General features: G+C 68.0%; 1 protein-coding gene across 1 annotated transcript in view; it reads right to left on the bottom strand.

The window, feature by feature from the left end:
* Positions 1 to 3: 3 nt before the first annotated feature.
* LOC104566308 (myosin-binding protein C, fast-type-like) overlaps positions 4 to 17,115 on the bottom strand; it is a gene marked incomplete at both ends in the record, with an annotated part of 31,870 nt that continues 14,758 nt past the window's right edge. The window contains 12 exon segments of the mRNA XM_088539164.1: positions 4 to 69; positions 751 to 939; positions 1,013 to 1,117; positions 3,483 to 3,642; positions 5,332 to 5,471; positions 5,572 to 5,601; positions 7,377 to 7,483; positions 9,881 to 10,046; positions 11,344 to 11,510; positions 14,493 to 14,598; positions 15,425 to 15,549; positions 16,809 to 16,941. Of these exon segments, the coding sequence (XP_088395290.1) occupies positions 4 to 69; positions 751 to 939; positions 1,013 to 1,117; positions 3,483 to 3,642; positions 5,332 to 5,471; positions 5,572 to 5,601; positions 7,377 to 7,483; positions 9,881 to 10,046; positions 11,344 to 11,510; positions 14,493 to 14,598; positions 15,425 to 15,549; positions 16,809 to 16,941 (1,494 nt within the window).

Raw genomic sequence — 17,115 nt, 5'->3', positions numbered from 1 at the left:
GCCACTTGAGGGTGGCCGTGGTGTCGGTGACGTCCTCCAGCGTCAGGTGGGTGGGCTCGCTCGTGGGCGCTGGGGGGGGGCACCGTCACGGGGGGGCCCCAGGACCCCCCCAAGTACCCAGGGGGGCCCCCCAGCACCCGGGGGGGCTCCGAGACCCCAGGGGTGGCCCCTGTCTGCCAAGGAAGCCCCCAGACCCCCAGGGAGCCCCCAAACCTGCCCCTAGACCCCAACCCACCTCCTGGATCCCCCAAACCCCCATCCCTCCCTTCGGGACCCCCTGGAGGGCCCCCAAACCCTCATTCCTCCCCTCAGGACCCCCAGGAGACCCCCCCAAATCCCCATCCCTCCCTTGGGGACCCCCAGGAGACCCCCAAACCCTCATCCCTTCCTTCAGGACCCCCAGGAGAACCCCCCAAACCTTCCCCCTAGACCCCAACCCACCTCCTGGACCCCCCAAACCCCCATCCCTCCCTTGGGGACCCCCAGGAGAGGCCCCAAACCCCCATCCCTCCCTTGGGGACCCCCAGGAGAGCCCCCCAAACCCTCCCCCTAGACCCCAACCCACCTCCTGGACCCCCAAACCCTCATCCCTCCCTTGGGGATCCCTAGGAGAGGCCCCAAACCCCCATCCCTCCCTTGGGGACCCCCAGGAGAGCCCCCAAACCCCCATCCCTCCCTTCAGGACCCCCAGGAGACCCCCCCAACCCCCCCTCCCATCCCCAGGGCCCCCCGCGGAGCCCCCCGGCGCACCGATGGGCATGAAGGGCTGCGTGTTGTGGCTGGGCTGCGAGATGCCGATGGCGTTGACGGCGAAGACGCGCATCTCGTAGAAGACGCCCTCGATCATGCGCGTCGACTCGAACGTGGTGTCCGCGTACACCTCGAAGTTGAGCTTCATCCAGCGCATGGAGCCCTTCTTCTTGCGCTCGATCAGGTAGCCTGCGGGGACACCAAGGGACACGTGTGTCCCCGTGCGTGGGGACACGGGGACACGGGGACACGTGCCACTCACCTGTCACCGGCTGCCCCCCGTCGAACTTGGGGGGCTCCCACACCAGCACGGCCCAGTCCTCGCCCACCGAGGTGACGCGCACGGCCTCGGGGGGGTCGGGGACGTCTGCGGGGACACGCGGGGACACCCCGGTCACAGGCTTGTCCCCAACCGGCCCCCATGGCGCTCTGTCCCCAGCCACCGCTGTCCCTCTCACTGGCCGCTCGGTGTCCCCACCATGTCCCTGTCCCCACCCTCGCAGTGTCCCCTTGCCCCAGCCACCCCATGTCCTTGTCCCCAGCCCCTCTAGTGTCCCCCTGCCCCAGCCACCCCATGTCCCTGTCCCCTTGTCCCCAGCCAGCCCCTGTCCCATGTTCCCATCCCCAGCCACCCCATGTCCTTGTCCCCAGCCCCTCTAGTGTCCCCCTGCCCCAGCCACCCCGTGTCCTCTCCATGTCCTTGTCCCCAGCCCTCCTGGTGTCCCCCTGCCCCAGCCACCCCATGTCCTTGTTCCCAGACCCCCTATTGTCCCCCTGCCCCAGCCACCCCATGTCCCTGTCCCCAGCCATCCCATGTCCCCATCCCCACCCACCTGTGTCCCCATCCTCAGCCACCTCATGTCCCCGTCCCCTTGTCCCCAGACAGCCCCTGTTCCCCACGTCCCTCTCCCAGCCACCTCATGTCCCTGTCCCCTTGTCCCCAGCCAGTCCCTGTCCCCTCTGTCCCTGTCCCCAGCTACCCCATGTCCCTGTCCCCCATGTCCCTTTCCCAGTCACCCCATGCCCCCATCCCCAGCCACCCCATGTCCCTGTCCCCTTGTCCCCACCTGGTCCCTGTCCCCCATGCCCGTTTCCCAGTCACCCCATGTCCCTGTCCCCAGCCACCCCATGTCCCCATCCTCAGCCACCTTGTGTTCCTACCCCCTTGTCCCCAGCCGGTCCTTGTACCCCAGGTCCCCTTCCCAGCCACCCCATGTCCCTGTCCCCCATGTCCCTTTCCCAGACACCCCATGTCCCCATCCCCAGCCACCCTGTCTCCCTGTCCCCAGCCACCCCATGTCCCTGTCCCCTTGTCCCCAGCCAGTCCCTGTCCCCTCTGTCCCTGTCCCCAGTCACCCCATGTCCCCATCCCCAGCCACCCCATGTCCCTGTCCCCAGCCACCTCATGTCCCTGTCCCCTTGTCCCCAGCCAGTCCCTGTCCCTCATGTCCCTTTCCCAGCCACCCTGTCTCCCTGTCCCCAGCCACCTCATGTCCCTGTCCCCCATGTCTCTTTACCAACCACCCCATGTCCCTTTCCCAGCCACCCCATGTCCCCATCCTCAGCCACCCCCATGTCCCTGTCCCCTTGTCCCCAGCCGGTCCCTGTCCCCCGTGTCCCTCTCCCAGCCACCCCATGTCCCCGTCCTCAGTCACCCCATGTCCCCATCCTCAGCCACCCCATGTCCCCATCCCCAGCCACCCTGTGTCCCTGTCCTCAGCCACCCTCATGTCCCTGTCCCCCACGTCCCTCTGCCAGCCACCCCATGTCCCTATCCCCAGCCGCCTCATGTCCCTGTCCCCCGTGTCCCTTTCCCAGCCACCCCATGTCCCTTTCCCAGCCACCTGTGTCCCCATCCCCAGCCACCCCATGTCCCTGTCCCCTTGTCCCCAGCCAGTCCCTGTCCCCAGCTACCCAATGTCCCCGTCCTCAGCCACCCCATGTCCCTGTCCCCCATGTCCCTTTCCCAGCTACCCAGTGTCCCCATCCCCAGCCGCCCCTTGCCCCATTCCCACGTCCCTCCTCCCCAGCCCCACATCTCCCTGTCCCTCCAACCCCCGCGTCCCCCTCCGTCCCCGTCCCCGTCCCCGTCCCCCTCCGTCCCCGTCCGTGTCCCCTCCGTCCCCGTCCCCATCCGTGTCCCCTCCGTCCCTGTGCGTGTCCCGTGCGTGTCCCCTCCGTCCCCGTGCGTGTCCCCTCCGTCCCCGTCCCCCTCCATCCCCGTCCCCGTTCGTGTCCCCTCCGTCCGTGTCCCCTCCGTCCGTGTCCCCTCCGTCCCCGTGCGTGTCCCCTCCGTCCCTGTCCCCGTCCCCATCCGTGTCCCCTCCGTCCCTGTGCGTGTCCCCGTGTGTGTCCCCTCCGTCCCCGTCCGTGTCCCCTCCGTCCCCGTCCCCCTCCGTCCCCGTCCCCGTCCGTGTCCCCTCCGTCCGTGTCCCCTCCGTCCCCGTGCGTGTCCCCTCCGTCCCTGTCCCCGTCCCCGTGCGTGTCCCCTCCGTCCCCGTCCCCGTCCCCATCCGTGTCCCCTCCGTCCCCGTGCGTGTCCCCGTGCGTGTCCCCTCCGTCCCCGTCCGTGTCCCCTCCGTCCCCGTGCGTGTCCCCTCCGTCCCCGTCCCCCTCCGTCCCCGTCCCCGTTCGTGTCCCCTCCGTCCGTGTCCCCTCCGTCCCCGTGCGTGTCCCCTCCGTCCCCGTCCCCATCCGTGTCCCCTCCGTCCCCGCGCGTCCCCCGTCCTTACCGACCACCTTGACGAAGAGCACGGCCGAGTCCTCGCCCACGGGGTTGGTGACGGTGATGCTGTACCGCGCCTCGTCCCCGCGCTCCGCGCTCTCGATCACGAAGCTGCTCACATCCTGCTGCTGCTCCAGGTGCGCCCGGCCCTCGGTGTCCGTGAACGGCTGCCGGGGGGACATGGGGACGTGGGGACGTGGGGACATGGGGACGGAGGGGACACGGGGACATGGGACATGGGACACGAGGACACGGGGACACGGGGACACGGGGACACGGGGACAGAGGGGACACGGGGACACGGGCATGGAGGGGACACGGGGACGGAGGGGACACGGGACACGGAGACACGGCCCCGGGAGATGGACGGGGTGTGGGGACACGGGGACATGGCACACGGGGACACGGCACGCGGGGACACGGGGACATGGGGACACGGGGACAGAGGGGACATGGGGACATGGCACACGGGGACACGGGGACGGAGGGGACACAGGGACATGGCACACAGGGACACGGCACGCGGGGACACGGGGACATGGCACATGGGGACATGGGGACACAGGGACACGGGGACATGGGGACACGAGCATGGAGGGGACACAGGGACAAAGGGGACATGGCACACGGGGACACGGGGACAGATGGGACATGGGGACACAGGGACACGGGGACATGGGGACACGGGCACGGAGGAGAGAGGGGGACATGGGGACACAGGGACACGGGCACGGATGGGACATGGGGACAGAGGGGACACAGGGACAGAGGGGACATGGCACACGGGGACACGGGGACAGAGGGGACACGGGGACATGGGACATGGGACACGGGGACAGAGGGGACATGGCACACGGGGACACAGGGACGGAGAGGACATAGGGACATGGCACACAGGGACATGGGGACGGAGGGGATACAGGGACACGGGGACAGAGGGGACACAGCCTGGGGAGATGGAGGGGACATGGGAACACGGGGACATGGGCATGCGGGGACATGGGACATGGGGATGGAGGGGACATGGGGATGGAGGGGACAGAGGACACGGGGACAGAGGGGACATGGGGACACGGGGACATGGGACACGGCCCGGGAAGATGGAGGGGACACGGCATGTGGGGACATGGGACATGGGGATGGAGGAGACATGGGGACATGGCACGTGGGGACATGGCCCGGGGACACGGGAATGTGGGGATGAAGGGGGCATGGCAACACGGGAACACCTGGGGACACGGGGATGGAGGGGACACGGGGACACGGGGATGGAGGGGACACAGGGACATGGGAACACCTGGGGACATGGGGATGGAGGGCACACAGGGACACGGGGACATGTGGATGGAGGGGACATGGGGACACAGGAACACCTGGGGACATGGGGATGGAGGGCACACAGGGACACGGGGACATGTGGATGGAGGGGACATGGGGACACAGGAACACCTGGGGACATGGGGATGGAGGGCACACAGGGACACGGGGACATGGGGATGGAGGGGACACAGGGACATGGGGACACAGGGATGGAGGGCACACAGGGACATGGTGACACGGGGACCTGTGGGGACATAGGGACATGGGGATGGAGGGGACACGGGGATGGAGGGGACACAGGGACCCGTGGGGACACGGGGATGGAGGGCACACAGGGACACAGGGACACGGGGATGGAGGGGACACAGGGACCCGTGGGGACACGGGGATGGAGGGCACACAGGGACATGGGGACACGGGGATGGAGGAGACACAGGGACCCGTGGGGACACGGGGATGGAGGGCACACAGGGACACGGGGACACGGGGATGGAGGGGACACAGGGACCCGTGGGGACCCGTGGGGACACACGGACCTCGTCCCCCTTCTTCCAGGTGACGGTGGGCGCCGGCTCCCCCGTGATGGGCACGTCCAGGCGCAGCTTGTTCCCCGCCACCACCACGATGGTGTTCTCGGCCGTCTTCCCCGAGCAGTCCAGGTGGATCTTGGGGGGCTCTGGGGACGGGGACAGCGCCGCGACGTCACCCCGAGTGTCCCCAACCCCCCCCCCCCCGCCCCCCGGCTTTGTCACCGTTGTCCCCTCGCCCCGGCTCACCTTGCTTGGGGACATATTCAACCTTGATCTCTGTGGGCACAGGGAGAGAAAGGGTTAATTGGGGCTGCACCCCCCGCCTCAAAGTGTCACTGGGGTCCTCAAATGGCACCCCGGGACCCCCAAATGGCACCGGTGTCCCCAAACGGGGCCCCTGGAGTCCCCAAATGTCACAGGTCTCCCCTAATGGCACCCCAGGACCCTCAAGTGTCACTGGTGTCCCCAGACCCCCCCACAGTGCCATGAGTGTCCCCAAAGGGCTCTAGGAGCCCCCAGATGTCACCGGTGTCCCCAAATGTCATCCTAGGACCCCTCCCCAGCTTCCAGTGTCCCCAAGGGGCAACCAGGGACGCCCCTCAACACAGAGGGGACCCCAAACTGCACCCAGGGACCCCCCAGATGTCCCTGGTGTCCCCCAAAGGGCTCTAGGAGCCTCTTCATGTCACCGGTGTCCCCAAATGCCATCCTAGGACCCACCCCCCAGCTGCCAGTGTCCCCAAGGGCTAACCAGAGACCCCCCTCAACACAGAGGGGACCCCAAACTGCACCCAGGGATCCCCAAATGTCACCAGTGTCCCTAAATGGTGTCCCCCAAAGGGCTCTAGGAGCCTCTTCATGTCACTGGTGTCCCCAAATGCCACCCTGGGACGCCCCCATCAGTGTCCCCAGTGTCCCCAAGGGGTAACCAAGGACCCTCCTCAACACAGTGGGGACCGCAAACTGCACCCAGGGACCCCCCGGATGTCCCTGGTGACCCCCAAAGGGCTCTAGGAGCCCCCAGATGTCACCGATGTCCCTGGGTGCCACCCTGGGACGCCCCCATCAGTGTCCCCAGTGTCCCAAGGGGTAACCAAGGACCCTCCTCAACACAGAGGGGACCCCAAACTGCACCCAGGGACCCCCCAGATGTCACCGATGTCCCAAAATGCCACCCTGGGACCCCCTCTTCAGTGTCCCCAGTGTCCCAAGGGGTAACCAAGGACCCTCCTCAACACAGTGGGGACCCCAAACTGCACCCAGGGACCCCCCAGATGTCACCGATGTCCCAAAATGCCACCCTGGGACCCCCTCTTCAGTGTCCCCAGGGTCCCAAGGGGTAACCAAGGACCCCCCTCAACACAGAGGGGACCCCAAACTGCACCCAGGGACCCCCCAAATGTCACTCGTGTCCCCAAATGGTGTCCCTGGTGTCCCCCAAAGGGCTCTAGGAGCCTCTTCATGTCACCGGTGTCACCAGTGTCCCCAAATGCCACCCTGGGACCCCCCATCAGTGTCCCCTGTGTCCCCAGGGGGTAACCAAAGACCCCCCTCAACACAGAGGGGACCCCAAACTGCATCCAGGGGATCCCCCAGATGTCCCTTGTGTCCCCCAAAGGGCTCTAGGAGCTTCTTCATGTCACTGGTGTCCCCTAATGCCACCCCGGGACCCCCCATCAGTGTCCCCAGTGTCCCCAAGGGGTAACCAAGGACCCTCCTCAACACAGTGGGGACCCCAAACTGCACCCAGGGACCCCCCAGATGTCACCAATGTCCCCAGATGCCATTCTGGGACCTCTGCCAACTACCAGTGTCCCTAAGGGGTAACCAAGGACCCCCCTCAACACAGAGGGGACCACAAACTGCACCCACAGATCCCCCAAATGTCACTGGTGTCCCCAAATGGTGTCCCTGGTGTCCCCCAAAGGGCTCTAGGAGCCCCCAGATGTCACCGATGTCCCCGGGTGCCACCCTGGGCCCCCCCCACCATTGTCCCCAGTGTCCCCAAGGCGGACGTTGTCCCCAAGGCGGACGTTGTCCCCGCGGCGCACCCAGGAAGTTGAGCTTGGCCGAGAGGGACAGCGCGTAGCCGTCGGGGATGAAGGTGTAGTCGCCCTCGTCCTCGGGGCGCACGTCGTCGATGACCAGTTTGTGGAACCTGCGGGGACACCGGGGCGCTGCCAGTGCCACCAGGGCGCCCCGGGGCCGCCACGGTCCCCTATAGCGCCCTGGGCTGCCAGGGTCCCCCTATAGTGCCCTAAGGGCCACGAGTGTCCCCCTATAGCGTCCCGGGGCCATGAGGGTCCCCCTATAGTTCCCTAAGGGCCGCGAGTGTCCCCCTGCAGTGCCCCGGGGCCACAAGGGTCCCCCTATAGCGCCCCAGAGCCGTGACTGTCTCCCTATAGCGCCCCGGGGCCGCCAGGGTCCCCCTATAGTGCCCTAAGGGCCACGAGGGTCCCCCTATAGCATCCCAGGGCTGCGAGGGTCCCCCTATAGCGCCCCGGGGCCGTGAGTGTCCCCCTATAGTGCCCCGGGGCCGCCGGGGTCCCCCTATAGCGTCCCAGGGCTGTGACTGTCCCCCTATAGTGCCCTAAGGGCCACGAGGGTCCCCCTATGGTGCCCTAAGGGCCACGAATGTCCCCCTATAGCGCCCCAGGGCTGTGAGTGTCCCCCTATAGTGTCCCGGGGCCGTGAGTGTCCCCCTATAGTGCCCTAAGGGCTGCGAGTGTCCCCCTATAGCGTCCCGTGCTGTGAGGGTCCCCCTATACTGCCCTAAGGGCCGCAAGTGCCCCCTATAGTGCCCTAAGGGCCGCGAGGGTCCCCCTATAGTGCCCTAAGGGCCGTTGAGTGTTGCCATATAGCGCCCTAAGGGCCACGAGGGTCCCCCTATAGCATCCCAGGGCTGCGAGGGTCCCCCTATAGCGCCCCGGGGCCGCGAGGGTCCCCCTATAGTGCCCCGGGGCCGTGACTGTCTCCCTGGAGCGCCCCAGGGCCGCCGGGGTCCCCCTATAGCATCCCAGGGCTGTGACTGTCCCCCTATAGTGCCCTAAGGGCCACGAATGTCCCCCTATAGCGCCCTAAGGGCTGGGAGTGTCCCCCTATAGTGTCCCGGGGCCGCGAGGGTCCCCCTATAGTGCCCTAAGGGCCATGAGTGTTGCCATATAGTGCCCTAAGGGCTGCAAGTGTTCTCCTATAGTTCCCTAAGGGCTGCGTGTGTCCCCTTATAGTGCCCTAAGTGCTGCGAGGGTCCCCTTATAGGGCCCTAAGTGCTGCGAGGGTCCCCCTATAGCGCCCTGGGGCTGCGTGTGTCCCCTTATAGCACCCTAAGGGCCGCGAGCGTCCCCCTATAGCGCCCCGGGGCCACAAGGGTCCCCCTATAGCCCTGAGGGCTGCGAGGGTCCCCCTATAGCGACCTGAGGGCTTCAAGCTTCACCCTATAGTGCCCTGGGGTCTCAAGTGTCCCCCTGTGGCGTCCCCGGCGCTGTCCCCCGTCCCTGTCCCCTGTCCCCGTCCCCTGTCCCCGGCGCTGTTCCCCGTCCCCGTCCCCTGTCCCTGTCCCCGGTGCTGTCCCCAGCCCCTGTCCCCTGTCCCCCGGCCCCCAGCCCCAGCGCTGTCCCCTGTCCCCGTCCCTGTCCCCTGTCCCCATCCCCTGTCCCCCGTCCCCAGCGTTGTCCCCAGTCCCCGGCGCTGTCCCCGTCCCCATCCCCTGTCCCCTGTCCCCCATCCCCGGTGCTGTCCCTGGCCCCTGTCCCCATCCCTGTCCTCCGTCCCCAGTGCTGTCCCCGTCCCCCAGCCCTGGCCCCCATCCCTGGCGCTGTCCCTGTCCCCTGTCCCCAGTCCTTAGTGCTGTCCCCGGCCCCCAGCCCTGTCCCCTGTCCCCATCTCCTGTCCTCCACCCCCAGCGTTGTCCCCAGTCCCCAGCCCCTGTCCCCTGTCCCTGTCTCCAGTCCCTAGTGCTGCCCCCGGCCTCCAGGCCTGTCCCCTGTCCCCATCCCCTGTCCCCCGTCCCCAGCGTTGTCCCCAGTTCCCGGTGCTGTCCCTGTCTCCTGTCCCTGTCCCCAGTCCCCAGTGTTGTCCCCGGCCCTGTCCCCTGTCCCCATCCCCTGTCCCCCGTCCCCAGCGTTGTCCCCAGTCCCCGTCGCTGTCCCTGTCTCCTGTCCCTGTCCCCAGTCCCCAGTGTTGTCCCCGGCCCTGTCCCCTGTCCCCATCCCCTGTCCCCCGTCCCCAGCGTTGTCCCCAGTTCCCGGCGCTGTCCCTGTCCCCTGTCCCTGTCCCCAGTCCCCAGTGCTGTCCCCAGCCCTGTCCCCGTCCCCTGTCCCCAGTCCCCGACGCTGTCCCAGGCCCCCATCCCCATCCCCTGTCCCCCGTCCCCAGCGTTGTCCCCAGTCCCTGGCACTGTCCCCGTCCCTGTCCCCTGTCCCCAGCGCTGTCCCCTGTCCCCGTCCCTGTCCCCTGTCCCCCATCCCCGGCACTGTCCCCGTCCCCGTCCCTGTCAACTGTCCCCCATCCCCGTCCCTGTCCCTGTCCCCCATCCCTGTCCCCGTCCCCGTCCCACCTGCCCTTGTGCTCCATGTGGATGCGCTTGCTGGGCCGCACCTCCACGCCGTTCTTGTACCACTTGCCCGTGACCTTCTCGTCGGACACCTCGCACTTGAACACGGCCTGCTCGGCCGCCTTCACCGTGAGGTCCGCGATGTCCTGCAGCACCTCCAGCTTCTTCTCTGGGGGGGCACGGGGCGCTGGGGGGGCGGCACCGCAGGGACCCCCCCCCACCGCATCTCTGTGCCCCAGGGACCCCCCCTGTCCCCTCCAGGGTCACCCCAGGGACCCCCCTCATCCACTCCAGGATCATCCCAGGGACCCCCCCGTCCCCTCCAGGGTCACCCCAAGGACCCCCCCGCCGCCTCTCTGTGCCCCAGGGACCCCCCTGTCCCCTCCAGGGTCACTCCAGGGATCCCCCCGCCACCTCTCTGCACCCCAGGGACTCCCCCTGTCCCCTCCAGGGTCACCCCAAGGACCCCCCCTGCCGCATCTCTGTGCCCCAGGGACCCCCCCATCCTCTCCAGGGCCACCCCAGGGACCCCCCCCGTCCCCTCCAGGGTCACCCCAGGGACCCCCCCTCCAACCTCTCTGCACCCCGGGGACCCCCAATCTGCTCCAGGGTCACCCCAGGGACTCCCCATCCACTCCAGGGCCACCCCAGGGACCCCCCCGTCACATCTCTGCACCCCAGGCCCCCCCCATCCTCTCCAGGGTCACCCCAGGGACCCCCCATCTGCTCCAGGGTCACTCCAAGGACCCCCCCGCCACCTCTCTGTGCCCCAGGGACCCCCCCGTCCTCTCCAGGGTCACCCCAGGGATCCCCCCCGGGACACAGAGACACCCCCCCTGCACCCCCAGAGATCCCTGGATACCCCAAGGACCCCCCCACCCCGGTCACCCCCAATCACCCCTGGGACCCTCTCTAGGGACCCCCCAGCCACAGCTATGGGATGGGGACAAGGCCATGGGTTGGGGACAAGGCCATGGGGTGGGGACAAGGCCACGGGGTGGGGGACACATCCTTGGGACCCCCCCAGATGCCCCCAGGACCCACCAGACACCCCAAGGACCCCCTGGACATTCCCCCTGCACCACCAGGACCCCCCCAGATCCCCTAGACACATCTATGGGATGGGGACAAGGCAACGGGTTGGGGACGAGGCCACGGGGTGGGGACAAGGCCACGGGGTGGGGGACACATCCCTAGGACCCCCCCCAGATGCCCTTAGGACACCCTGGACATCCCCCCTGTGTCACCAGGAGCCCCCAGGTCCCCAGACACATCTATGGGATGGGGACAAGGCCACGGGGTGGGGGACACATCCCTGGGACCCCCCCAGATGCCCCTAGGACCCACCAGACCCCCCAAGGACCCTCTGGACACCCCCATCCCTGGCCCAGGGACATCCTAGGGCGCCACCAGGATAAACCCGGGCCAATCCCACCCAGGCCAGGACGCGTCCCGGGCCGGGGCACCTTCCACGATGACCTCGGCCTCGCTCTCGCCGCCGTTGGTCATGATCTTGTAGTGGCCGGTGTCCTCCTTGGTGGCCTCGTTGATGATGAGGTAGTGCTTGCGGCCGTCCTTCTTGAAGCGGTACTTGAAGGCGTCCTCGCGCGTCAGCTCCACGCCGTCCTTGAGCCTGCGGGCGCGCGGAGCGCGTCGGGGACGGGGACACGGCCACGGGGACGGGGACACGGGGATGAGGACACAGCCACGGGGACGGGGACACGGCCACAAGGATGGGGGCACGGCCACAGGGATGGGGACACGGCCACGGGGACACAGCCAAGGGGACGGGGACATGGCCAGAGGATGGGGACACGGCCAAGGGGATGGGGACGTGGGGAGGGGGACATGGCCAAGGGGATGGGGACACGGCCAAGGGGACGGGGACATGGCCAGAGGATGGGGACACGGCCAAGGGGATGGGGACGTGGGGAGGGGGACATGGCCAAGGGGATGGGGACACGGGGACGGGGACACAGGGACGGGGACACGGCCAAGGGGATGGGGACACGGCCAAGGGGATGGGGACACAGGGACGGGGACACAGCCAGGGGACGGGGACACGTCCACGGGGATGGGGACACGGCCAAGGGGATGGGGGACATGGCCAAGGGGACGGGGACACGGCCAAGGGGATGGGGACATGGCCAAGGGGATGAGGACATGGCCAAGGGGATGGGGACATGACCAAGGGGACGGGGACACGGCCAAGGGGATGGGGACACGGCCAAGGGGATGGGGACATGGCCACAGGGACGGGGACATGGGGACGGGGACAGGGACACGGCCAAGGGGACACGGGGACACCGCCAAGGGGATGAGGACATGGCCAAGGGGACAGGGACACGGGGACGGGGACGGGGACATGGCCACGGGGATGGGGACATGGCCAGGGGACGGGGACAGGGCCAAGGGGACGGGGACACGGCCACGGGGACGGGGACACAGCCACGAGGATGAGGACACGGCCAAGGGGATGAGGACATGGCCACGGGGACGGGGACACGGGGATGGGGACATGGCCAAGGGGATGGGGACACGGCCAGGGGACAGGGACACGGCCGGAGGATGGGGACACGGCCACGGGGACATGGCCAAGGGGACGGGGACAGCGCCGGGGGACGGGGACACGGCCAAGGGGACAGGGACACGGCCAGAGGATGGGGACATGGCCAAGGGGACGGGGACACGGGGACGGAGACACGGGGATGGGGACATGGCCAAGGGGATGGGGACACGGCCGGAGGATGGGGACATGGCCACAGGGACATGGCCAAGGGGACGGGGACAGGGCCAAGGGGAGGGGACACGGCCAGGGGATGGGGACACGGCCAAGAGGACAAGGACATGGCCAGGGGACGGGGACATGGCCAAGGGGATGGGGACACGGCCAAGGGGACGGGGACACGGCCAGGGGACGGAGGACACAGCCGGGGGATGGAGACAAGGTCATGGGGTGGGTGATGTGGCAATGGGGTGAAGGACATGGCCATGGGACAGGGGACATGGCCATGGGATGGGGACATGGCCACAGGTTTGGGGACACTGGCACGGGATGGAGAACAAGGCCACGGGACAAGGCCATGGCTATGACATGGGGACAAGGCCATGGGCTGGGGGACATAGACACACAGATGACAAGGGTGGACATGGGATGGAGAGGATGGACATGCGGGTGACAAGGACAGACACGGGATGGAGGGGACAGACACGCAGGTGACAGGGATGGACACGGGATGACCTGGACATGCAGGTGACAAGGGCAGACACGGGATGGTGGGGACGGACACGGGATGGTGGGGACAGACACGCAGGTGACAAGGACAGACATGGGATGACCTGGACACACAGGTGACAGGGATGGACACGGGATGACCTGGACATGCAGGTGACAAGGACAGACATGGGATGGTGGGGACAGACACGCAGGTGACAGGGACAGACACAGGATGGTGGGGACGGACACACAGGTGACAAGGACGGACACGGGATGACCTGGTCACGCAGGTGATAGGGACAGACATTGGATGATGGGGACGGACACGGGATGGTGGGGACGGACACGCAGGTGACAGGGATGGACACGGGATGACCTGGACACGCAGGTGACAGGGACAGACACGGGATGGAGGGGACGGACACGGGATGGTGGGGACGGACACGCAGGTGACAGGGATGGACACGGGATGACCTGGACATGCAGGTGACAAGGACAGACATGGGATGGTGGGGACAGACATGCAGGTGACAAGGACGGACACGGGATGACCTGGACATGCAGGTGACAAGGACAAACACGGGATGGTGGGGACGGACACGCAGGTGACAGGGACGGACATGGGATGACCTGGACACGCAGGTGACAAGGACAGACACGGGATGATGGGGACGGACACGGGATGGTGGGGACGGACACGGGATGGTGGGGACAGACACGCAGGTGACAAGGACAGACATGGGATGACCTGGACATGCAGGTGACAAGGACAGACATGGGATGGTGGGGACAGACACGCAGGTGACAGGGATGGACACGGGATGACCTGGACACGCAGGTGACAGGGACAGACATGGGATGGTGGGGACGGACACAGGATGGTGGGGACGGACACGGGATGGTGGGGACAGACACGCAGGTGACAAGGACAGACACGGGATGGTGGGGACAGACACGCAGGTGACAGGGATGGACACGGGATGACCTGGACACGCAAGTGACAAGGACAGACACGGGATGATGGGGACGGACATGGGATGGTGGGGACGGACACGCAGGTGACAGGGATGGACATAGGATGACCTGGACACACAGGTGACAGGGACAGACATGGGATGGTGGGGACGAACACGCAGGTGACAAGGACAGACATGGGATGACCTGGACACGCAGGTGGCAGGGACGGACATGGGATGACCTGGACACGCAGGTGACAAGGACAGACACGGGATGATGGGGACGGCCACGGGATGGAGGGGACGGACACGGGATGGAGGGGACGGCCACGCAGGCGCCCCACGGTGCCGGTCACGGCCACATGAAGCACAGGGCAGGTGGGGACACCCGCCCGCCCCACGGAGGACACGAGGGGACGCGTGGGGACAGCGGGGACGTTACCACATGACTTGGGCTCCCTCCTCGGACACCTCGGCCTCCAGCACCACGCGCTCGCCCACGAAGACCTGCTGGTCGTCCAGGCCCTTCTCGATGGTCACGGGGGGCTCTGCGGGGGTGACACGGGGTTGGGGACACCCGTGGGGACACGGGGACATGGGGACAGGGGGACACGGGGATGCGGGGACATGGGGATGTGGGGACATGGGGACGTGGGGACATGGGGACATGGGGACACGGGGACGTGGGGACGTGGGGACGTGGGGACACGGGGACGTGGGGATATGGGGACGCGGGGACACGGGGAGATGGGGACACGAGGGCATGGGGACATGGGGACGTGGGGACATGGGGACACAGGGACACGGGGACACGGGGACACAGGGACATAGGGACGCGGGGACACGGGGACATGGGGACGCGGGGACGTGGGACGCGGGGACATGGGGACACGGGGACGCGGGGACACAGGGACATGGGGACACAGGGACACGGGGACACGGGGACACAGGGACATAGGGACGTGGGAACGCGGGGACGTGGGGACGCGGGGACATGGGGACACGGGGACGCGGGGACACAGGGACATAGGGACGCGGGGACACGGGGACATGGGGACGCGGGGACGTGGGGACGCGGGGACATGGGGACACGGGGACGCGGGGACATGGAGATGTGGGGATGCGGGGATGTGGGGACATGGGGACACGGGGACATGGTGTCGCGGCGACATGGGGACGTGGGGACAGGGGGACATGGGGACACAGGGACACAGGGACATAGGGACGTGGGGACGCGGGGACGTGGGGACACGGGGACGCGGGGACATGGAGATGCGGGGATGCGGGGACGTGGGGACAGGGGGACATGGGGACACGGGGATGCAGGGACGCGGGGGGACATGGGGACATAGGGACACGGGGACGTGGGCGCACCCTTGACGAAGACCTCGGTGAAGCACTTCTCGTCGTTGACGCGACACTCGTAGGCGGCGTCGTCGGCCAGCGAGCACTTGTGGATGGTCAGGATGCGCTTGAGGCCAACGTTCTCGAACACGTATCTGCGGGTGGGACGGGGACAGCGTGGGGACACCGGGGGACACAGACACGGCGTGGGGACACCCCCCTCCTGCGCCCTAGAGCCCCCCCAATCCCCAATACCCCCCTCCTGCCCCCCAATACCTCCCTCCTTCCCCTTAGAGCACCCCCATGCCCTCCAATACTCCCCTCCTGCCCCCCAGGACCCCCCCAGCCCCTCAATACTCCCCCCCAGATCCACGATACCCCCCTCCTGCCCCCCAGAGCCCCCCAATACCCCCGGTGCCCCCCAATCCCCCCTCCTGCCCCCTATACCCCCCTCCTGCCCCCCAGGAACCCCCAGCACCCCAATACACCTCTCCTGCCCACTATACCCCCCTCCTGTCCCCCAGAGCCCCCCAATACCCCCAGTGCCCCCCAATACCCCCTCATGCCCCCTATACCCCCCTCCTGCTCCCCAGAGGCCCCAGTTCCCACGGTGCCCCCCAATCCCCCCTCCTGCCCCCTATACCCCACTCCTGCCCCCCAGAGCCCCCCATACTCCCAATACCCCCCTCCTGCCCCCCAGGACTCCCCTCCTTCCCCCCAGAGCCCCCTATACCCCCCTCCTGCCCCCCAGAGCCCCCCAATACCCCCAGTGTCCCCCAATCCCCCCTCCTGCCCCCTATATCCCCCTCCTGCCCCCCAGACTCCCAATACGCCCCTCCTGCCCCCCAGTGCCCCCCAATACCCCCACTGCCCCCCAGGACCCCCCTCCTGCCCCCCAATACCCCCCTCCTGCCCCCCAGAGTGCCCCATACTCCCTATACCCCCCTCCTGCCCCCCAGAGCCCCCCAATACCTCCACTGCCCCCCAGGACCCCCCTCCTGCCCCCCTATACCCCCCTCCTGCCCCCCAGAGCCCCCCAGTTCCCCCAGTGCCCCCCAGGACCCCCCTCCTGCCCCCCAGAGCCCCCCACTCCCCCCTCGTGCCCCCTATACCCCCCTCCTGCCCCCCAGAGCCCCCCAATACCCCCAGTGCCCCCCACTCCCCCCTTGTGCCCCCTATATCCCCCTCCTGCCCCCCAGAGCCCCCCTATACCCTCAGTGCCCCCCAGGACCCCCCTCCTGACCCCAGAGCCCCCCAGTTCCTCCGGTGCCCCCCGATCCCCCCTCGTGCCCCCTATACCCCCCTCCTGCCCCCTATACCCCCCTCCTGCCCCCCAGAGCCCCCCAATACCCCCAGTGCCCCCCAATCCCCCCTCCTGCCCCCCAGCCCCCCCAGAGCCCCCCGTCCCCCGTACTTGGTGCTGGGCTTGAGCAGCTGCCCGTTCTTGTACCACTTGAGGGGCAGGTCGGGGTCGCTCAGCTCCACCACCAGCTTGATCTTGTTGCCCTTGTCCACCTGGTACGCGGGGTCCAGCTTGCGGACGAAGGCTGCGGCGCCGGCACGGTCCCCACGCGGTCCCCACGCGGCCCCCACGCGGCCCCGGGTGGCCCCGTGGGACCCGTGGGACCCGTGTCCGCGTGGGCCCCGTTCCCGTGTGTCCCCCATTCCCGGGTGTCCCCCATTCCCAGGTGTCCCCTGTTCCCATGTCCGCGTGGGCCCCG

Source organism: Tinamus guttatus, unplaced genomic scaffold (assembly GCF_059628265.1).
Source record: "Tinamus guttatus ecotype Peru unplaced genomic scaffold, ASM5962826v1 Tinamus_guttatus_pri_ptg001449l, whole genome shotgun sequence".
Taxonomy (NCBI): domain Eukaryota; kingdom Metazoa; phylum Chordata; class Aves; order Tinamiformes; family Tinamidae; genus Tinamus; species Tinamus guttatus.
The sequence above is the reverse complement of the archived record's forward strand: the minus strand, read 5'-3'. Positions and strand labels throughout refer to the sequence as shown.